The sequence below is a fragment of the Trachypithecus francoisi genome, unplaced genomic scaffold, assembly GCF_009764315.1.
Source record: "Trachypithecus francoisi isolate TF-2019V2 unplaced genomic scaffold, Tfra_2.0 Lachesis_group13, whole genome shotgun sequence".
Taxonomy (NCBI): domain Eukaryota; kingdom Metazoa; phylum Chordata; class Mammalia; order Primates; family Cercopithecidae; genus Trachypithecus; species Trachypithecus francoisi.
In genome coordinates this window covers 108,165,494-108,188,708 of record NW_022681458.1, presented here as the reverse complement: position 1 = coordinate 108,188,708, position 23,215 = coordinate 108,165,494, and the positions used below count along the sequence as shown (strand labels likewise).

Genomic DNA, 23,215 nt, shown 5'->3' with positions numbered 1-23,215 from the left:
TAAGGCTTATGAATTGCAGTTGCCATCTTTTTAATGTATAATGTGGTCGTATTGAAAATATCTTATTATCTATGTTAGGATTTTGCGAAAGATAGGTAAATTTTATCAGTATAAGAAATCTGCTTGTGTGCCAAATACGCATTATTTGGAAAATGGCCACTAGGTCATCATAACAAAAGAAGCTATTTATGTATCATGAGAAAATTATGTAGACACTCTGCCATTTTAAAACATTTTAAGAATATGTCCTATATGTATTCTGTATTCTCTTCAGCGATGAAAAGAAATATTAATTGGCCCTTTTAATAGGCAAAAAAAAGTTTTTTGTTTTTAATTCTTAGGTTAAATGGATACAGTTTTTATGAAGAATTATTTTGGCACAACTTAAAATAGCATCTGTCCTTCAGAAGGCAGTCTGTACAGTGTATCATAGTTGTTTCATTCATTAAAGATTAATTCCATCCCAGAGTCAATTCTCTTATTCAAAACCTAATTAACTGTATACATAAGATGCAAATCGTTGTCTTTCTTTGTCTCGTTGGCCACCTTTTTTAGCCATTATGCTAAAAATCAGTGACATTTTTAGTTCCTATATAATAGAAAATGGAATAAATTCAGGGATGAAAGCATTTAAAAATCAGTTATCAAATTAGTTCAGTAAGAAATAAATTTTAAATTAACACCCATATAAGTACTTTGAATATTTTTCCTGGTATCTCTGTCCCTTGATTAGATAAAATATTCAAAGTTGATTTTACATTTTGGAAAAATGCTATGCTAGTAAAATGAGAAATTAGATTCTGCAATTAAACTTGACAGTTGTCTTAGTACAGAATTTATCATTTCTTTTATTTCTTACACTAAATCTTTCTGTGTTCTTATAGATAAGGGGTTTCTGGTATTAAAAGTTTTGGGCATTTTGCTGTACTAAATTCTTTTTCCTGGGGGAAAATTATCTATATATTCCTAGGTGTTAATCTAAAAGGTAAAATGTACATAACTTTGTCCTTTTGGGAATGTGGGTAATTTGCTTTTTGTGGCGTCTGTGGCTGGTGTTGTTATAAATGTGCTTAAGTTGCATGCTTTGGCAGTGATTTCTCTGACAACTTATGTAATCAGTTTGCTGTATTAAACTTGTTCGTTATGGGGAGGGTAAGCAAATATGGACAGTAAATTAAAAAGAGCCAGTGCTTTTATGTAGTAACTGCATGTTATGCAATGTAAATTTTATTGTTATGTTTTGAAAACCTGTGTTTTTATATGAGGTTTAAAAAATCCCTATTTTTCATTACTCCTCTTCTAGGTTCTGAGTCTTCTGGTAGTGTAGGGTCATCTACAGGCTCTCTTTCTCACATCCAGCAGCCTCTTCCAGGTACAGCTCTCAGCCAGTCTTCTCATGGCGCACCTGTCGTCTATCCAACTGTCAGCACTCATAGTTCTCTTTCCTTTGATGGTGGCCTAAATGGGCAAGTCGCATCTCCTAGCACTAGCTTCTTTTTGCTTCCCTTGGAAGCGGCAGGCATACCACCTGGCAGTATTCTGATCAACCCACAAACAGGTTGGTATCCAGAAAAAGGTGTTTCAGGAATTATCTGAAAATTTAAGGATATTTATTAAATGTATTTTCTGAATATGTGTAGTCAGTTTTTTATTATTCATGATTAGTGTTTTCCAAGAACTTTATAACAGAAACACTTATGCTAGGAAAGTTTAAAAGACATTTATATCGGGATGCATTTTTTCCCCTTGTGACATCTGTGACATCATCTAGGCCAAATAATAGCCCAACTATAATTTTAAAAAATTTATTTCCTAGGAATAAGACAACTACCTATGAAAGAGCTTTGTTTGATATAACAATTTTTTTTTAACCAACATTGATTTTTTGGGATGATATAACAATTTTATACTTGGGAAAATCAAGTGCATTTCATGAAGAAGGACTGAATAAGCAGGTTTTTTTTCCATTATATAATGGAGGGGGAAGAAATAATTACCTTTCAGAATGTGGTGATTTCCTACTGAGAAAAAGCTAAAGAACATCTTATTGGTATTTAAAAAAAAAAAAAAATTGGGATTCATGTATTAATATTGACAGTACATATTCTTTGCAATTAGCTAATAGTAATTTACATTTTTTAGCATTTACTTTTACCGTATGCTCTGTTAGGTGCTTTAAATATGTTATAACCTTGTTAGGTAAGTGAATCATTTATAGATAAAGAAACTGAACCTCAGAGAGGTGAAGAAACTACAGTTATAGTACAGTTCACTATGTAAATAGGTAAAAATGATTTGTATAGAAAAAATATGATCTTTAAAAAGGTCACAAGAAGTCTTGGTCTCTTCAAGATAGCATAGCCCAGTCATTTGGCAAGGTAATGAAAACTCTCCTTGATCTTTTGATAACTTTAAATCTCATATATTTAGCTGATGTGGTGTCATCATAATGGCAGTAGTTTACAGGCAGATACAAGTGGGTGTATAGGGTCTCTAAGTGTTCCTGAACCTTTCCTTTCGTTTGTAGTGGAAAAATCATGGCTTGGGACTCATTACTTTCAGGTTTTATTCACATCTCTTTTTAAGATAAAGTAGGCAAACATTTGTTCTCTTGTAAGAATTAAATTAGCATAAATAACTGATTTTTCAGAAATTCAATTTTTGCTTAGTAATTACCTTCTTATTCTTCAGGTTATTATGTTACTAACCTTCCTGTTTTTGTCCAGCAAGATGTAAGATGATTTAATATTTTACCTTTTCCTATTATTTTTCATTCAAAACATATTAATATGGTTTTGGTAATATGAAAGATTCATTTGCTTAGGAAGGGATAGAGTGAGAAACTAATTGGTCTGAAATTGAATTGTACTATTAACTTAAATGAATCCAAAAGTGATCTCTTTGGTTTTTGAGAACAGTATTATAATACATTAACTTTTTTCAAGCGACCCTTAATTTGGATTTGACTGCCTTCACCCAAATCTGCTCCACCCATTTTTTATTACCAAATTATTATTATTATTATTATTTTTGAGAAGGAGTCTTGCTCTGTCACCCAGGCTGGAGTGCAGTGATGTCATCTCGGCTCACTGCAAGTTCCACCTCCTGGGTTCACACCATTCTCCTGCCTCAGCCTCCCGAGTAGCTAGGACTACAGGCGCCCGCCACCACCCCTGGCTAATTTTTTGTATTTTTTAGTAGAGACAGGGTTTCACCGTATTAGCCAGGATGATCTTGATCTCCTGACCTCGTGATCTGCCCGCCTCGGCCTCCCAGAGTGCTGAGATTACAGGCATGAGCCACTGCCCCCGGCCTCCCAAATTATTTAGTAGTTAACAAATACCCAGGATAACTTGTTTTTAGTTACCTATAACTATTACACAAATTATCAGTATACTAATTGATTAAAATAATTTTACTTTGGAGGACTTTTTCTGCTTGATAGCTGTAGACTAGTCTTCTCTCCCAAATATTATTATTTTATATCATAAGTTTCCTCAAAAAAAAAAAATGGAGAGGGATTTCCTATGGAAGAATAGATGTTAAGACAATTTAAGAAACTGTTTTTCAGTCAAATTTTTCTGTGTTTCTCTGTATTTTTCTCACTCATAGTCATTGAACCGTTAATTTTTGTGCACTCCTTTCTTGTTTCTTTTTTTAACAATCCAATTTTAGTAAAGAAAAATACTCATCTTTCAATCTGTTTATTGAAAAAATATCTGGAAGACAGTATCTGATATGTTAATATGATTATGGGGAATTCCACAATACCAAAGACACGAAATCAACTAAATGTCCATCAGGGATAGACTGGATAAAGAAAATGTGGTGCATATACTATGAAACCATGAAAAAGAACAAGATCATGTCCTTCTCAGGAACACAGATGGAGCTGGAGGCCATTATCCTTTGCAAACTAATGCAGGAACAGAAAACCAAATATCACACGTTCTCACTTAATAGTGGGAGCTAAATGCTGAGAATATGTGAACACATAAGTGAAACAGTACACACTGGGGCATATCAGAGGGTGGAGGGTGGGAGGAAGGAGAGGATCAGGAAAAATAACTAAAGGGTGACAAAATAATTCGTATAATAAACCACCATAACACAAGTTTACCTGTATAACAAACCTGCACATATGCCCCTGAACCTAAAAGTGAAATCACACACACATACACACACACACACACACACATACACACAGAGAGATTATGGGGAATTTATTTTCTTTTTTGTCTCTTTGTTATTTTCTTAAAATAGAAATGTTACTTTTTGTAATAAGGAAAAGTTGTTTAGAATATATGTATAGAGAAGCTGGGTGCAGTGGCTCACACCTGTAATCCCCAGCATTTTAGGAGACCAAGGAGGGTGGATCACATGAGGTCAGCAGTTCGAGACCAGCCTGGCCAACATGGTGAAACCCCATCTCTACTAAAAATATAAAAAATAGCCCGACGTGGTAGCAGGTGCCTATAATCCCAGCCAGTCTGGACGCTGAGGCAGGAGAATTGCTTGAACCCGGGGGAAGCTGAGGTTGCAGTGAACTGAGCTCATGCCACCACACTCCAGCCTGGGCTTGGCAACAGAGTGAGACTGTCTCAAAAAAAAAAAAAGAAGTTGTAAAATAAGGACAGTACCATCAAGATTACAATTTGAAGCATGAAGCTATTAATCATTTTAGTTTTTCATCCAGTTCTAATCTTATTTGTGAAATATATGTAATGTGGCCTCAAAATTAGGTATTTCCTACCTCCTAATAAAAACTAATGAATAACTTTCCAATATCTCAAAGTCAAGTGTTTTCTCTTTGAACTGAAATATAGCCTTATAGGACCCCAATCCTGTGACTGAATTTCTTAGGCTAAATGTGTTGCATAATTCAGAGTTTTTCAGAAAATACCACATATTATGAAATAAGGCTGGGGTTACTTTGGGAGGCCAAGGCAGACAGATCACCTGAGATCAGGAGTTTGAGACCAGCCTGGCCAGCATGGTGAAACCCCATCTCTACTAAAAATACAAAAATTAGCCATGTGTGGTGTCACATGCCTGTAATCCCAGCTACTCGGGAGGCTGAGGCAGGAGAATCATTTGAACCCAAGAGGCAGAGGTTGCCCTGAGGTGAGATTGTGCCACTGTACTCCAGTCTGGGCAACAGACGGAGACTCCGTCTAAGAAAATAATAATAAATTAATTTAATTAAGCTCACTAGTGGTCTGGGCCAGTACCCCATAATAAGAAATGCAGTAAAACATTTGAATATTTAAGTGAGGGAAATAAAGACTATTGATAGCCTCATATCAATTCAAGCATTTCCCAAGCTAAGGAAACTTCTGTTTTCAAAATATTAGGGTTTTTTTTCAATTGTGGTTAAAGGATTTTGGATATGCTTTGTAAATTGTTAGTAAAAGGACCTATTTTCCATCTGTATTCTAAGTTGTTTTTTTTTCCTTCTTTTTAAATTTTTCAGGTCAGCCCTTCATAAACCCAGATGGGAGTCCAGTTGTGTATAATCCTCCTATGACTCAACAACCAGTTAGACCCCAAGTGCCTGGACCTCCACAGCCACCTCTGCCAGCCCCACCTCAACAACCAGCAGCTAATCACATTTTCTCACAGGTGCACATATCCACAATTACATAATGCTAAGTTGACTAGCCTTTACATATTTGGGACTAAATTTGCTAATTAAAATTGAGATAGCCCAAGTAAGTATCTCTTAGAACTTTAATATTCTGCCACCAGTGATATTCCACTCACTACTCATAGGAAAAGAGAGAGAACTTCAAAGACTTTTCCCCTGATAAATACTGAAAATATATGGGAAAGAAGAGAATTGTTTTAATCTTATGAGCCTGTCTGGTGAGTATTTTATCCCTATTTGACAACAGCAAGAAATGGACAACAGGAGGAATAAAAACAAAACTGAGATTGTTCATTGGCCCAGTGAACAAAGTGAGTTGTTTTAAGATTCTACAGATTAAGCAGTTAGAAGAAACTGAGATAGGCTGCTCAGGTTCTACAAGATACTCTTCATCCATTCTACCTACCTTATGAAAGACAAAGCGATTCTGAGTTAGAATTCCCAAAAGTACTCTCAATAATATTTTGAGTTTGTAAAAATGTTTAGAATTTACACATTCATTTCACATTTGGTCTTTTTCCCCTAAAGATGTAATATCCATCTTTGGGTATCTTGATTATACCAGTATGAACTCTTATTTTTATTCTAACTGTTTTTTTTTTTTGCCCAGGCTGGAGTGTAGTGGGATTACAGGCGTGAGCTACTGCGCCCGGTTTATTCTAACTTTTAAAGGTTGTTTAACGTATCAAAGTTTATGTAGTTATATCTCTTTTTCCCTGCAAGACTCTAAATATTTCATTGGTGAAAACATGCAGAGTGATTTTGTATGAAAGAAGTATGATGGGCCAGGCCCAGTGGCTCATGCCTGTAATGCCAGCACTTTGGGAGGCCGAGGCAGGCGGATCACCTGAGGTCAGGAGTTCGAGCCCAGCCTGGCCCAAACGGTGAAACCCCCGTCTCTCCTAAAAATACAAAAATTAGTCAGGTGTGGTGGTGTGCCCCTATAGTCCCAGCTACTCGGGAGGCTGAGGCAGAGGAATCACTTGAACCTGGAAGGTTGCAGTAAGCCAAGATCAGGCCATTGCACACCAGCCTGGGTAACAGAGCGAGACTCTGTCTCAAAAAAATAATTAAATAAATAAGTGAGTATCCCTTAAAAAAAGAAGAAGAAGAAGTATGATGACAAACTTGAACTGGAGAAATTTCATTAATTTTGCTCACAAATGATATCATTTGTATTCCTGGGTTGAAGAACATACAAGTTTAATTATATTATTTCATGGTGTGAAAGTCATAAAAAATAATTGTACTTCTGGCAATTAAGACTCTTAATACTGGGCAAGGCAGCTTTTTTAAAAGAAGAAGAACTTACAGGCTTTGGCTACACTTCTAAGACCTTACAAATCAGTTAATGTATGTAGAAGAGATTGCCTGAAACTATTTCCACAGACTCCCATATTCCCTTCCCAATCCCATTTGGTTACATACACTGAGCTTGCATAAAACTTCTTCCCTAGGTTTCTCTGTCTCGGCTTCAGTCAGCTTGGTCCCAAAGAGTTTCCTCTTTATTATGCTGTCATGTAGTTGTCTTTGCAGTGCCATGTATTTCACCAGGAGCTTTAAAGCACTAATTTTCGTTTGGTTTCATTTTTATTTAAATTTCAGTGGAAATCATGTTAATCTGGCAACTTTAAAAAACTCTGGGATTTATCTTTTCAGATTATTATCTCTTAGAACTTTGTCTGATTTAGTTATAAGAGACAGTTCTAAATGAAGATGTAGGCCACCTAATTTACAAACAGATGCTTTAATAAGCTATAATTTGAATTCTTGGGATATTCACCAAATTTCATAACTTATTTTTCTAGCATTGCTCCAAGTGTTTCAGGTAACGCATCATCAGATCCAGAAACAGAGACTCAAAGAACAAGTGATTCTAAATAAATATCTTCTGCACAATCTGAAATAATTCATCAGTGAGATTTCAAATAACCAAACAAAATAATGCTATGATTTCCAAAGCCTTCAGAAGAGCTACTTTTTTTGGACGTAACATAAAACCTGTTGTTTTGCAGCCAATTGCAATTCAAGTAGGAAAAGGATGTGCTAAGACTTTTTCTTCTCTAAATGGTGTCAGAATTTCACTTTCCCAGTTTTTTTCATTACTCTCTGAAACTCAGGAAGACATGAATTCATACCCTTGGTGCCCTTAGTACTTTCCTTAATCCCGCAGCTGACTAAAACTTTTGTTTCATCTGACAATTACATAGGAGGTCACGTCATCTGAAAGTTATGTCTTAATGGTTATCTGACTTAATAACACATCAAGTAGCCTGTTCTTGAAAGTTCTAAAGCTATTGCACCTCATGTAGTATAATATGTACTGTCATCCGTTAGAAAGCTTACTTATTTCTAGCCATGAGTTTTGTGAGGAACCAGATGCTACTTTATGGATCTTTCAGCTTTTACTGAAAGAGTTTTTTAATGCTTTAATTATAGTTTTTTTGCTTTAAGTTTATCTAAGCCTTTGTTTTTTAGAAACCATTGTGTTGATTTTGTGGTAAAAGTGCAACTCAAATCATTATCTATTATCTCTCATGTTATAGACAAACAATGTCTATCTTAGTTGACGTAGAAGTTCTCTATTTAAATTATTGCCTGAACAATCTTAGTTCCATTAGTTTATCTAACATTTTTAAAGTATTGTCTTCAGAGATATTGTTCAGAAGGAGATGCATGAATATACATTTTAACTAAGAGTTTTCATCAAGTAAGATTCCCTAGGTTCCTCATCTACTTGCTTATGTGACTGTCTACAAGTCATTTCATTTACCTTAGTCTGATTGCCTTCTGTAAAGTGAGTTGCTGTAGTCTTTACCCAATATGTATATTACCTTTTTTGTAATAAACAGTATAAATATGAGAAAATTAAACAGATGCCAATTTTAGTTAGTAGATGACCAGCTGTATTCCTAAGATTGAAAAGTGATTACAACTTTTTTTAAAAAATAACACCTGTTTTTGAGTGCCCCTGGGAAACATAAAACCTTTTTTTCCTGAAACTCAGGAATATTTCATTAACGGCCAGAGATTTTAAGTAACTAGTTTCTCAGCTCCTAATATGTACTATCTTAATAGAAATGTGTTTAATTACAAAGGAAGTGTTTATCTTCCTTATATAAAAGAGATGTGTTTGTGTGTGTGTGTGTGTGTGCATGTCTGTATGTATATGTGTGTTGTTCCTTAGGCTATCATTCTTAATAGTTCCCACTATATTTTTTTACCCAGTGCATTTTTCTTATAAAATTGCTAACAGTTAGGGGCTTTGGTCCCAAAAGACTGCTTAATTTTGCCTTATTAGTAGGGTAATTGTGACAGTTATTGTGTAAGTTATTGCTGTCTGATAGTAAGAATGAAGTGTTTCATTTATAATTTAGTGTTATACTGCAAAATAGGGCAGCCCTTTCATAAAATCAGGAAATAATGAGAAGTAGTTTTGCTTTGACTGACTTAACCCAGGGGTCTTGGTTAAATAATAGGATTCAAAATGCCTAAATCACCTGTTCCCGTTAATCTATAATAAAGAAATATTGCCAAAAATTATCCTCCTAATTATGTAATAAATTCAGGCATACGTGTTTTTGAAACTTTTACTGTATTAGAGTTTCTTCACTTTGTATTGTTTTTGTTGTTTCCTATGTTGTTATATTTTAAATGACTTTATAAATGTAGTTAAAGCTATTGCCAAAAAAGTGTAAATTTCCATTTTATGCAATTCTTCTAACGTTTTATTCTGACATTAACATTGTTTGCCAACCTGTTATTCTTTAGCCTGTTCGTCCTCTGCAGTCCTCTTCACAGCCTGTTCAGTACTCTACAGCCCCTTACCCATCCCCGCTCCTGCCAGTCTCACCCACCCAGCAATACTCCGTGGTACTATATCTCTATTCACCTCCTGCGTTGTTTCTGTGGGTGGATGTGTGATGAATGCTCAAGAGTGTCATTAATGTAATATGATCTTTTGTGATTTTTTTGAGTCAGGTCTACATATGTATCTAAAAAAAGTATTTCTAATTCATACTAGAAATAATTTATTCTGTTCCATAAGATATTGGTTATAGTGGCTTATTATGGTGATTGTTTAATCTTTTCCTGCTTTTTCATAATGAAAGAATTTTCAGGTTGATTATTCTAGTCCTAATACGTTTCAGCAACTTTCTCATTGAGACCAGTGCGGGATCTGTGCTGTCCTGGGATGGTAGCTTTCATCTGGGTTTAGGCATTGTTATTTTCTCACCAACACTGAAGGTCCAGTAGACTCGGTACCAGTTCTTAGGGTGAGTTGTAGCTTACAGCTACAGAGGACTTCTAAGTGTATTTTCTAAGAAGATTTCTGGATATTTAGTCTGTGACTGCAAAGTAATGATACTGTCTTCAATCCAAAGTATGCCCCCAATTTTTATTAGAATAAGAAAATGACTTTTTTCCAAGGTGACTTTGAGAGTGATACACGGTTATGGTACTTCTATTAACAATATTTGATAATATAACATGGAAATTACAGTTCATAGGTACATTTTTTTCTCTTTGAAAGCATTCACTAAGTTAGGCTAATAGTGCTAGAGTATGTCAGAGTGACTATTTGGGAAGAGAAAAACCATATATTTTCAATCATTAAATCAGGCGTCACCTTTCAGTCCTTTGTCTTCTCCATAGCCTTAATTTTCTTTGGAAAATCCAGTAGATCTAGAAACTGCAGACATGTCAGCTTTGATCTGATGACTCAATTGCCACAATTTTGTGTTGACCTTTTAACAAAATGTGGTATATTTTGTTGCCAGTCTGTGGTTTCTTGGGAATAGAGAGCATTTTAACCCTATATCATCATTTCAGTTATATTTTTCTGGAACAATAAGAGCTGGTCCTTATCCTGTTGAATTAGAGAAATGTTTGTCAGATAGCACATAAATCATAACCCTTGTCTTGGTAGGGCACCATTTAGCAAAAGCGTAGGAAACTGTCATTTGAATTACATTTGTCAAATTATCTGACTTCCAGAACAGACTGAAAAACACAAGGGAAGAATGGAATGTATGGCCAAATTATTTTTGAGAGATTAGAGAAAGGACTGTGTAGTTGGATTTTATGTTTTTAATTTCTGCAAGTAATTTTCATGGTTAGGGATACAAAAATGCATAGAATTTGAATTTTGCCTTCTAGGAAGAGGGGAGATAATTTAAAGCAAATACTAATTAGTACCTTGCTCTTTGCTTGGTCTTTGAAGTCCTTTCAGAAAATACTAATTATATAATATGAACATGGCCAATTTCACTTCTACATTCTAATGTTCCTGTCATCTTCATTTAAATAAATGTCTTCACGTTTTAATGTGAAATGTTGTACCCTACTCTTTTCTGCATGCTGTACATCCCCATTAGATATATTTTTTAAATAATTTGTAATGACAGCATTGTAATATTCAACAATAGAGTTGTCGTTTTTTTGAAGCTTCCCTCTGTTACATTATTGCTGTTGTAGATATATATAATTTCCATAATATGTACTACTATACCTTACATAAAAATAGGAAGTGTTTTTCTTTGATAAGTTTGGCCTATGTGTAGAAGGCTTACTAATTGTTGACTTGTTCCTTTTTTAGCAGGATAATCTTGGGTCTCAGTTTAGTCACATGAGTCTTGCTCGCCAGCCATCTACTGATGGTTCTGACCCTCATGCCACCATGTTCCAGTCCACTGTGGTTCTTCAGTCTCCACAGCAGTCTGGTTATATCATGACAGCAGCCCCTCCACCACATCCTGCTCCACCGCCACCACCACCACCACCTCCTCCTCCTCCTCCCCTACCACCTGGGCAGCCAGTCCCTACTGCTGGATATTCTGCCTCTGGTCATCCTGTCAGCCAGCCTGTGCTCCAGCAGCAGGGATATATTCAGCAGCCATCACCACAGGTATATTGCTTTTTAACCTTTTCTTTCTTATGGAAACCTCTCACTTAAGATCAGTTTTAACTTCAAAGAACTTGTTTTTAAATTCTCATGAAGAGAATTTGTCAAAGAGTATATAAACAAAGCATATAGTCATCTTTCCTCCTCTGGAGATTTTCATGCACGTGCTAAGCAACCATATGACAGGTAAATGCTCCAGCTGGTTGGTAAAGTATGTGAGCTTTAAGGGTTTTTTTTCTGACTGAGAGGTATGGGTTTCTAAAATACTAACCTAAGGGAAACACAATAAAGTGTAAATCCACTGGGGAAACACAATAAAGTGTAAATCCACTGTAAAAATAAAATGGTAAGGCTGGGCACAGTGGCTCATGCCCTGTAATCCCAGCACTTTGTGAGGCTGAGGCAGACTCACAAGGCTGGGCTTGAGCCTAGGAGTTGGAGACCAGCCTGGGCAATATGGCGAAACTTTTGAATGTTTAACTGACTTTTAATTTCTGAAACAGACTATCCTTATATGTTGTGGGATTCAGTTTGCTAATATTTGTTAAAGATTTTTGCATCTATGTTCATGAAGGATATTGGTCCGCAGTTTGCTTATAGTATTTTTGGTTGTACTCTCCGGGTGGTACTAGCCTTAAAATGAGTTGTGCATTGTTCCCTCCTCCTTTATTTTCTAAAGGTGTTTGTGTAGGATTGATGTTACTTCTTCTCACATGTTTGCCAGAATTCACCAATGAATTCATCTATAACTGGAGATTTTTTGCAGGGAAGGTTTTTAAATTACAAATTTAATTTCTTAGTAGATATAAAAGGATTCCAGTTCTCTGTTTCTCTTTGGACTAATTGTCTTAATTTGTGTCCATTTCATGTTTCAAACTTGTTTTCATAAAATTGTTCTTAATATCCCTTTATGCTTTTAATATCTTTAGGATCTTAGTGGTGTTCCCTTTTTATTTCTTGATATGGTAATTTTACACTCTCGTTTTTGTTTATTAATTTAGCCAGATGGTTTATCAATTCTTTTGATGTTCTTAAAAAAAAAAAAAAAAACGGGCCGGACGTGGTGGCTCACGCTTGCAATCCCAGCCCTCTGGGAGCCTGAGGCAGGTGGATCACTTGAGATCAGGAGTTAATGACCAGCCTGGCCAACATGGCAAAACCCTTTTTCTACTGAAAATACAAAAGTTAGCCAGGTGTGGTGGTGCACGCCTGTAATCCCAGCTACTGGGGAGGCTGAGGCAGGAGAATCACTTGAACCCAGGACGTGAAGGTTGCAATGAGCTGAGATTGAGCCACTGCACTCCAGCCTGGGTAACAGAGCGAGACTCCATCTCAAAAAGAAAGAAAGTTTTGTTAATTTTTATGATCTTATTTTCAGCGATTTTAGATTTTTCTTCTTTCTAATAGAAGTTTTTAATGCTATAAATTTCTTTTTCTCTTTTTTTTTAAATGCTGCAAATTTCTAAGCAACATTTTGGTGCTAGCCACAAATTTGGATATGTAGTATGTTAGTTATTATTTAGTTTAAAATGTTTTGTCTTTTAGGAGGACTTTTTATGACCCATGACTTACTTAGAAGTATGTTACTTAATTTCCAAATATTTAGGGGCTTTCTAAATACCTTTCGTTATTGATTGCTATTTTAATTATATGTGGTCAGAGAGCTCACTCTTTAAGATTTCAGTGTTTTGAGCCGGACACGGTAGCTTATGTCTGTAATCCCAGCACTTTGGGAGGCCAAGATGGGCAGATCACCTGAGGTCAGGAGTTTGAGACCAACTTTGCCAACATGGTGAAACCCCATCTCTAATAAAAATACAAAAATTAACTGGGCATACTGGTGTGCACCTGTAATCCTAGCTACTCATGAGCGTGAGGCAGGAGAATTATTTGAACCCAGTAGGCAGAGGTTGCAGTGAGCTGAGAATTTGTGTTCTAATATTTTAGTGTTACGTGTTTTTTTGTTCCGAATTTTTTTGTGGGGCAGGGCATTTTGATTTTTTTATTGAAATTCACATAATATAAAATTAATCATTTAACCATTTTTATGTGAACATTTTAGTTGCATTTAGTTCATATTCACAGTGCTGTACAACCACCACTTCTGTTTGGTTCCAAAACATTTTCATCACTCCAAAAGGAAACCCCCTACCTGTTAGCAGTTGCTACTTATTGCCCCATTTCCCAGCCTCTGGCAACCACCAATCTGCTTCTGTCTCCTGTGGATTTACCTATTCTGAATACTCCATATTAATGGAATCAGGTGACCTGTTACCTTTTGTGTCTGACTTAATTCACTTAACATAATATTTGCAAAGTTGTAGCTTAGGCCTGCGCCACATTGTAGCTTAGGCCTGTGCGCATGCGCGCGCGCGCGCGCACACGCGCACACACACACACACACACACACACACACACACACAGTGGCACACTATTCATACTTAAAATGTATTCATACTTAAAAATCTGTTCACACTATTCATACTTTACTTTTTTATCCATTAATTGAAATTTGGAATGTTTTCTTTTCTTTCTTTCTTTCTCTTTCTTTCTTTTTTGTTTATTTATTTATTTATTTTGAGATAGAGTCTCTCTTTGTTGCCCAGGCTGGAATGCAGTGGTGTGGTCTCGGCTCACTGCAACCTCCACCTGCCAGGTTCACCTGCAATTCTCCTGCCTCAGCCTCCCGAGTAGCTGGGCTTACAGGCATGAGCCACCACACCCAGCTAGTTTTTGTATTTTGGTAGAGACGGTGTTTCACCATTTTAACCAGGCTGGTCTGGAACTCCTGACCTCAAGTGATCCGCCCACCTCGGCCTCCCAAAGTGCTGGGATACAGGCATGAGCCACCACACCTGGCTGAAATTTGGAATGTTTTCATCTTTTGTTTCTGTAAATAGTGCTGTTTTGAATATGTGGGTACATGTATTTTTTTAATATCTGTTTTCAGTTTTTTGGAGTATGTGTGTATATGTATTAAATGTATGTGTGTATGTGTGTGTATATATATATGTTTGTCTTTTTATTATTGAGCTAAGAGCTCTTTATGTATTCTGGATACTAGACCCTTGTCAGATAAGTGATATGCAACTATTTTCACTCATGCTGTAAAATTGTCTTTTTAGTTTCTTAATAATGTTCTTTGATGGATAAAAGTTTTTTAATTTTGGTAAAGTTCACTTTATCCATTTTTTCTTTTATTTCTCGTGCTTGTGGTGTCATATCTAAGAATTTGTTGCCAAAACAAATGTCACGAAAGTGTAGTCCTGTCTTTTAAGTGCTTTGTTTTTAGCTCCTAGGTCATTTATCCATTGTAAGTTAATTTTTGAATATGGTGTGAGGCAAGAGTTCATCTTTATTCTTTTTCAAGTATATATCTGGTTATTCTAGCATTATTTGTTGAAGATACTTTTCTTTCCGCATTAAATAACCTTGGAATCCTTGTCAAATATCCATTGACCATAAATGTAAGGGAAGGGTTTTTTCCTGGGCTTTCACTTTTACCACATTATGTATTTCTACCCTTTTGCCAGTACTACATTGTTTTCATTGCTGTGGCTTTGTAGTAACTTTTAAAAATGGAAAGAGTGAGGACTCCTACTCTGTTCTTCTTCAAAATTGTTTTTAGTATTCAGGCTCCTTGCGGTTCCATATGAATTTGAGAATGGGCTTTTCTGTTTTTGCAAAAAAAAGACCATTGGAGTGTTGATAGGTATTGCATGGAATATGTAGATCTCTTTGATATTATTGCCATACTAACTATTAAATTTTCCAGTCTTAAATGAGCATGGGGTGTTTTTTCATTTATTCTGGTCATCATTGATTTCATATTCTGTTGTTTTGGGATTTGTCTATTTCCCTTTTAAGTTCTATCAGATTTTTATAGTATTTGAAGCTATATTAAGCAATTTATATTTATCATATCTTCCTGATATATTGACTTATACATAATGTTTTTCTCTGTCTCTAATAGTATTTCTTGAAACCTATTTTATCTGACATTATAGTGTCATTCTTTTGAGTAACATTTAAATGATATGTCTTTTTCTACCTTACTTGCAACCCCTATATTTAAAGTGTCTTTCATTTATGGTTATTAGTTGGGTTCTGCCTCTTTATACAATGATTTGTCATTAGACCCTTTAAATTTAATGTATTTTTGACATAGTTAGATTCAGGTATGCCACATTGTTATTTTTTTTATTTGCCCTATCTGTATTTTATTCTACTTTCCTGCATTTTATATTATTTGAACTTTTTAAAAATAATATTGAATACTTTACGAATTTCCGTATCATCCTCGTGCAGTGTCCATGCTAATCTTCTCTGTATTGTTCCAATTTTATTATATGTGCTGCCAAAGTGAGCACTTCAGTTCACTTTCTTTAGTATTGTCTTTTTAGGTACATCCCCTTGAATTTTCTGAATGTGTTTGTTTTTCTAGGGACTGTGTTATATACCTTTACCTCCCTTTACCTTATCAAAATGTACTTCAACTTAATATTGAAATTTCAAGTAAAATGTAGCAGCCTTATGACAGTGTAATTCCATTTACATTCTCCATCCTATTGCTGTTGTTGCCATATACATTGCATCTCTATATATTATATACCAAAAATAGTGTTCATAATTTTTGCCTTAAAAGAGATATTGGCAGCCGGGCACAGTGGCTCACGCCTGTAATCCCAACACTTTGGAAGGCTGAGGCAGGCAGATCACTTGAAGTCAGGAGTTCGAGACCAGCCTGACCAATATGGCGAAACCCCATCTCTACTAAAAATACAAAAAAAATTAGCCGGGCGTGGTGGCGGGCACCAGAATCCCAGCTACCTTGGGAGGCTGGGGCACGAGAATTGCTTGGACCCGGGTGGCAGAGGTTGCAGTGAGCTGGGATCGTGCCACTGCACTTCTGGGACACAGAGCGAGACTCCATCTCAGTTTTAAAAAGAGAGAGGTACTAGCCAGGCACAGTGGCTCAAGTCTGTAATCCTAGCACTTTGGGAGGCCAAGATGTGCAGATCACTTGAGGTCAGGAGTTCGAAACCAGCCTGGCCAATATGGTGAAACCCCATCTCTACTAAAAATGCCAAAAAAAAAACATAGCCAGGTGTGGTGGCGGGCACCTGTAATCCCAGCTACTCAGGAGACTGAGGCAGGAGAATTGCTTGAACCTGGAAATTGGAGGTTGCAATAAACTGAGATTGCACCACTGCACTCCAGCCAAATCCAAATCCAGCCGAATAAAAAAGATATCTTCTTTAATTAAAGGAAAATATCTAAACTCAGGATTTAGATTACTATCTGATACCTCCAGGAACAGTTAAGGGATCCTGTATGTATTGTGTCTATTTTAATGCTTCAAAGACAGGAGATCTACAGTAAACTTGAGAGATTCTTGGCTAAAAACTAACCTAGGAATGTTACACCTGGCTGGTTTTCAGATGAGGTGAGCACTCTTTAAGATCGCCACAGATCTCTGTTCTTTTTACAAATAACCCAATCAGAAGAGCAGAATGTGAGCGAGCCCATGACACTGTTAAAGTTAACTTACCCACATACTTCTTTACTACCGGATTAGGTGTTTATTCTTCACCCCAAACAAGGTCAGAGTAAGAGAACTTCATAACTAATAGTAATAGCTCTGAAAGGAAAACTAAATCAAGATAGTCTTGATGGCATTTTAATTTGCATTAGAAATATGGTCATGCATCATTTAATGATAGAGATACTTTCTGAGAAATGCATCTCTAGTGGGTTTTGTCATTGTGTGAATGTCACAAAGTGTATTTACACACACCTAGATGAAAGCCCTCTACACACCTAGGTTATATGGTATGTAGCCTATGAGCTACAAACCTATACAACATGTTACTGTACTAAATACTGTAGGCAATTATATCACAATGATAAGTATTTGTGTATCTAAACATATGTAAATCAAAAAGGTACGGTAAAAATACGATATAAAATTTTTTGGTTTTGGGTTTTTTTTTTTTGAGACGGAGTCTTGCTCTGCCGCCAGACTGGAGTTCAGTGGTAAGACCTCAGCTCACCACAACCTCCGCCTCCCTGGTTCAAGTGATTCTCCTGCCTCAGCCCCTGAGTAGCTGAGACTACAAGGCACGTGCCACAACGCCCGGCTAACTTTTTGTATCTTTAGGAGAGACGGGGTTTGACTTTGTTGGCCAGGCTGATAAACTCTTGACCTCATGATCTGCCTGCCTCAGCCTCCAGAAGTGCTGGGATTAACAGGCGTGAGCAACTGCACCCGGTCAAAAGATTTTTTTAAATAGTACACTGATACAGTGCAGTTAACCATGTATGCAGCTTGCAGGACTGTAAGTTGTTCTAGGTGAGTTAGTGAGTGGTGAGTGAATGTGATGGCCTGGGACATTTTACTACTGTAGACTTCATAAACACTCTTCACTTAGGCTACACTTAATTTATCTAATACATTTTTCTTTCTTCAATAATAAACTAACCTTAGCTTACAGTAACTTTATAAACGTTTTAATTTTTTTCACTTTTTTATTCTTATGTAATAAAACTTAGCTTAAAACACAAATACATTGTACAGCTATACAGAAATATTTTCTTTGTATCCTTATTCTAAAGCTTTTCTTTTATGAATTTTTAAATTTTCTTTCTTTTTAATTTTTTTAAATTAAAAACCAAGATGCAGACATGCGTATTAGCCTAGGCCTATGCAGTTCAGGATTATCAGCATCATTGTCTTCCACCTCCACATCTTGTCCCTCTAGAAAGTCTTCAGAGGCAGTAACACACGTGGAGCTGTCATCTCCTATGATAACAATGCCTTCTTCTGAAATACCTCCTGAAAGACATACCTGAGTCTGTGTGTGTGTGTGGTGTGTTTGGTTTGGGTTTTGTTTTGTTTTTTGTTTTTTGAGACAGGGTCTCACTTTGTTACCCAGGCTGGAATGCAATGGCACGATCTTGGCTCACTGAAGCCTCATTCTCCCAGATTCAAGCAGTTCTCCCACCTCAGCCCCCCAAGTAGCTGGGACTACAGACACACGCATCACACCTGGCTAATTTTTGTATTTTTTGTAGAGACAGGGTTTCACCATGTTGCCCAGGCTGGTCTCGAACTCCTGAGCTCAAGTGATCCACCCCAAAGTGCTAGGATTACAGGTGTGAGCCCCTGCCTCCGGCCCTGAATCTGTTTTGTAGTTTTTATTAAGTAGCAGGACTACATTCTTTTTAAGACAGGCTCTTACCACTGTCACTCAGGCTGGAGTGCAGTGGTGCAACCACTGCTCACTTGCAGCTGTGACCTCCTGGGCTCAAGTAATCCCCAGCCTCAGCCTCCGAGTATCCAGGACTACAGGCGCATGCGCCACCACACCTAGCTATTTTTTAAATTTTCAGTAGTGATAGGGTCTCACTGTGTGGCCCAGCCAGATCCTGAACTCCTTGGCTCAAGCGATCCTCCCGCCTCAGCCTCCCAAAGGGCTGGGATTACAGGCGTGAGCTGCCACACCCGGCCCAGAAGGACTACATTCTAAAATAATAGTTTAAAATATAGTAAATACATAAACCAATAATAGCCATTTATTATCATTACCAAGTCTTATATACTGTCTGCTATACTTTTAAACAACTGCTAGCGCAGTAGGACTACAGACATGTGAGTGATGTATTATGCTATGACATCACTGGGTGATAGGAATTTTTCAGCTTCTTTATAATCTTAGGGGGCCACCATCATATATGCAATCTGTCATTGACCAAAATGTCACTTTGCGATACATGACTGTATGAGAAAAATTAAAGAATGGAACCAGTACAACTGTGCATTAATATGGGAATGGATAAAATAGTTTATACAATGAATGTTCTTCAGCAGTTAAATTGAATGAGCTAGCTGTATATGTTTCAATAAAGAAAGATGTCTCAAAAACAGTATGAATTGCAAAATAAGTTTCATGAAGTAATATGTAGTTGAGTTTCCCTTATTTGAAAAGCCTGGGACCAAAAGTTTCAGATTTTTTTTTTTTTTTTTTTTTGATTTTGGAATATTTGCATATATGCAATGAGATATCTTGGGATAGGGCCCAAAATCTAAAACCAAGTTCATTTGTGTTTCATATACATCTTATACACGTAGCCTTAAGGTAATATAAGCAATATTTTAAGTAACTTCATGCATGACATAAAGTTTTGACTGTAACCTGTCACATGAAGTCAGGTGTAGAGTTTCTTTTTGCGTACTGACATGATATGATGCTTTTGGCATCATGTTGGTACTCAGAAAGTTAAAGATTTTGGAGTATTTCAGATTTTGGACATTTGGATTTTTAAAATAGTCGACCGGGTGCAGTGACTTATGCCTGTAATCCCAGCACTTTGGGAAGCTGAGGTGGGCAGATCACTTGAGGTCAGGAGTTTGAGACCAGCCTGGCCAACATGGTGAAACCCCATCTCTACTGAAAATAGAAAAATTAGCCAGGCATGGTGGTGCACACCTATAATCCCACCTACTCGGGAGCCTGAGGCAGGAGAATTGTTTGAACCTGGGAGGCGGAAGTTGCGGTGAGCCGAGATCAAGGCACTACACTCCAGCCTGGGCAACAGAACAAGACTCCACCTCCAAAAAAAAAAAAAACTACAAATAAATAAAATACTAATACATGCAAGGATAATAGAGACATAGTAAACAGATATATACTATATAGTAAAATCACCAACTACAGAATAATGGCTTCTACGGAAGTTAGAGTAAAGGAAATAGGGTGAGTCTTTAGCTAATTAAGTAATGTTTGGTTTTGTAAGAGATCTGAAGCAAATATGGCAAAAAAATTAAAATCTAAATATGATTGGTGACACATTAGTTACCTTTTTATGCATACTGTATGTTTGAATTTTTAAAAATATTTCAGTTAAATTTAAGAAAAAGCAGTTTTCGGATGATTAGTGCTAAAAAGAATTATTATTCATTAAACTGTGATCTTCCTCACAGAAAAGCATGTAATGCAAGTAAAATTGATTTTTTTTCCCACAATATTTATGATCCTAGATGCCAGCCTGTTATTGCACTCCAGGCCACTATCACTCCAGCCAACCTCAGTATCGCCCAGTCCCTTCTGTTCATTACAATTCACATCTAAACCAACCACTGCCACAACCTGCACAGCAGACAGGTGAGTTGTATTTCTTATGTCATAACTTCTGAGCCATGCTTTTTTCCATCTTCTATTTCAGTATTGCTCTTAAGTAGTACCTACCCAGTGTCTCTGGATCTCGAATATGCTCATACATATGAGTTTGCAAACCAGTGAGATTAAAAGAGTGAGCAAATCTTGGCATCCTCTGGAAAATACCACAGTGTCAGGTCTACATGCTAAAGGGTTGGGAGTATCTGGGAATATCTTAAGCAGTTTTTTAAGTGGCTGCCATCTCTCACTGCCATTGAAATTGAAGCTGTCTTTGCAGCCTGATAAATCACCTATGGTAACAACAAGAGAGGCAAGGCAAGGCAAGATGACTTATCAATAGCTAACCAGAAGCAAAGATCAAAACCACCTAACTTGGATTGAGAACCCTAGTCTAAGGATGATATTTTGATCTTTTAGTAAGCATGCCTTTGAAAGAAATGATGTACTTAGCATATTTTCTGTGTTTTGCTTTTCAGTTTGTTGATTGATAGTGAAAAGTATTTTTAAACAAAATACAATCTAAGGCCACTTAAATGAAATTTATTAAAACTCAGCATTGTTTTTGTTTTAGCACTTTGCAGATTTTCTTCAAGCATTCAGTGAAAACAATTTTGATCTCAGTGTATAAAACTATCTTACTGATTTTTTAATGAACTCATTTCTCTATATGCTTCTCACCTAGACGTGTACTTCCCAGATGTTTAATAAGGTATTTATTCAGCCTTTTATAACTCTAGGAGTTGAAGTAGAATTTTATCATTGGTTTCTTTAGAGCTTTCTTAACTGCTTTTCACTATTGGAGGCTCCCAGACTATGTGAGTGTGACTCACTGAGGAACCCATAACCTCCACCTCCACTGAGGCTGTTCACTGCTCTTGATATTGTGTGAAACTCTTCAGGGTTACCACCAGTTTAGGAGAAGCATCTCTGCACTGGCCCATCTGATGAACAGTAGTCATACTTCTCTTTACTGTTGCAGTCTTCAGTGATCAGTGTGACTCACTAACTTTCTTTGCTAGATATAGTTCATGCTTAGCGTAGCCATGCAGGATAACTTCCAGATCCTTAATCTGGTACCCTTAGGAGTTGTCTTGTGGTTCGTTTACAGGTTCTCCCCTTTTAATATGTTACTAGCCTTGTATTGTACCTGTGACAAATGTTCTTCCAAAGAATGTTGAATACAAACATTCGTCATTTTAGCCAAGTTAGAACTGTAGTTCCAAGCAACCTAAAATTTAATAATACAGTCCACGTCAAATAATGTAACTAGTATATGATATAATTTCAAAAGGTATCAAAAATTATTCTCTATTCGTGAGAACATTGGTTGTGATACTGCTCATTAGCTGGTACTGCTCATTAGCTTTATATACATTGGTGTTTTATTCAGAAACAATTTTCTGAATTTTTCTGGACCTCAAGTAATCGAATTTTCATATTTTTTTTTTCTGATTTTTGTCTTCCAAAATTATAACACAGACTGTAGCTGATGCCCTAATAAAGAAATGTACCTTTATGCTACTCATTTAAATATCCTTGTGTGTGACTAATTAACTTAATTCATTAGTACATCCTAGGCAGGCAAAAATCCTTTGTTCTGTATTTGTGTTATCTTACTAATTTTGTTCTTCAATATGGCAAAATTTTTATCCCTCTCCATGGTCAAACTACCTATAAAATCACTTCCAATCACAAATTGGGACTAGTATGCAAGTACAATTGCCTCGCTGCAAAAAAAAAAAAAAAAAAAAAAAAAAAATGACATTTAATGGAATACAACTAAATATGCCTGATCGGGGTGAAAACATCTATGTGACAGATAGCATGTGTTTATTATTGGTGATATTTTTAATTGTGGGGTTTTCTCTGATGCTAGTTATGATGAGAAGGAGGAAACAATCAGATTGCATCTGAATAGTGCTACAGGCGCAAAAAAGAGAATCGTGTCTTTGAAAAATGTTTGACATTGTGTTTGGCTCTTATGAGTCAGTCATAATATAGCACTTGATAAAAACTAGACTTGTCATTTCAGCTATTTTATATAGTATCCTCTTAACTTACAGATTAAGTTAGTTGACTCATTCAGTTTGAAGAATAAAAGGAATAAATCCTCAAAACATTCTTATCTAAAAGAAAAAGGAATTTTGTTATGCTAATAAGTATCATAGATAATTTTCCTTTAAAGAAGAGTTCAGCAGTACCAGTGCCAACTATTGTGTTGGTAATTGTATTGAACCTTTTCATAGAATTAGTGGGGATTTGAATAAACTCTTTTTTAAAAGTCGTAATCTAAAGACTTTTTTGTAGTTAGCTCATCGTTAATTTTTATGTCAAAACTTGCAGAAGACTAGGCGTGGTGACTAACACCTGTAATCCCACCACTCTGGGAGGCTGAGGCGGGTGGATCATCTGAGGTCAGGAGTTTGAGACCAGCCTGGCCAACATTGTGCAACCCTGTGTCTGCTTTAAAAATACAAGAAAAAA

At 36.4% G+C, this 23,215-nt stretch overlaps 1 protein-coding gene and 1 non-coding gene across 19 annotated transcripts in view; one reads left to right on the top strand and one right to left on the bottom strand.

Annotated features, from left to right (window-relative positions):
- Positions 1-23,215, top strand: part of R3HDM1 (R3H domain containing 1) — a 198,964-nt gene that overhangs the window by 112,839 nt on the left and 62,910 nt on the right. For 6 of the 18 annotated variants that reach the window (XM_033231669.1, XM_033231657.1, XM_033231662.1 and 3 more), the window contains 5 exons: positions 1,304-1,558; positions 5,474-5,622; positions 9,419-9,520; positions 11,247-11,555; positions 20,593-20,716. In XM_033231669.1, coding sequence (XP_033087560.1) covers positions 1,304-1,558; positions 5,474-5,622; positions 9,419-9,520; positions 11,247-11,555; positions 20,593-20,716 — 939 coding nt within the window. The remainder of the gene's footprint in view (positions 1-1,303; positions 1,559-5,473; positions 5,623-9,418; positions 9,521-11,246; positions 11,556-20,592; positions 20,717-23,215) is intronic. The other 12 variants (XM_033231673.1, XM_033231672.1, XM_033231670.1 and 9 more) reach the window with 8 other exon arrangements.
- LOC117095579 lies at positions 15,816-15,922 on the bottom strand. The gene has a single exon (XR_004442096.1). It is a non-coding gene; the product is annotated as a U6 spliceosomal RNA (small nuclear RNA).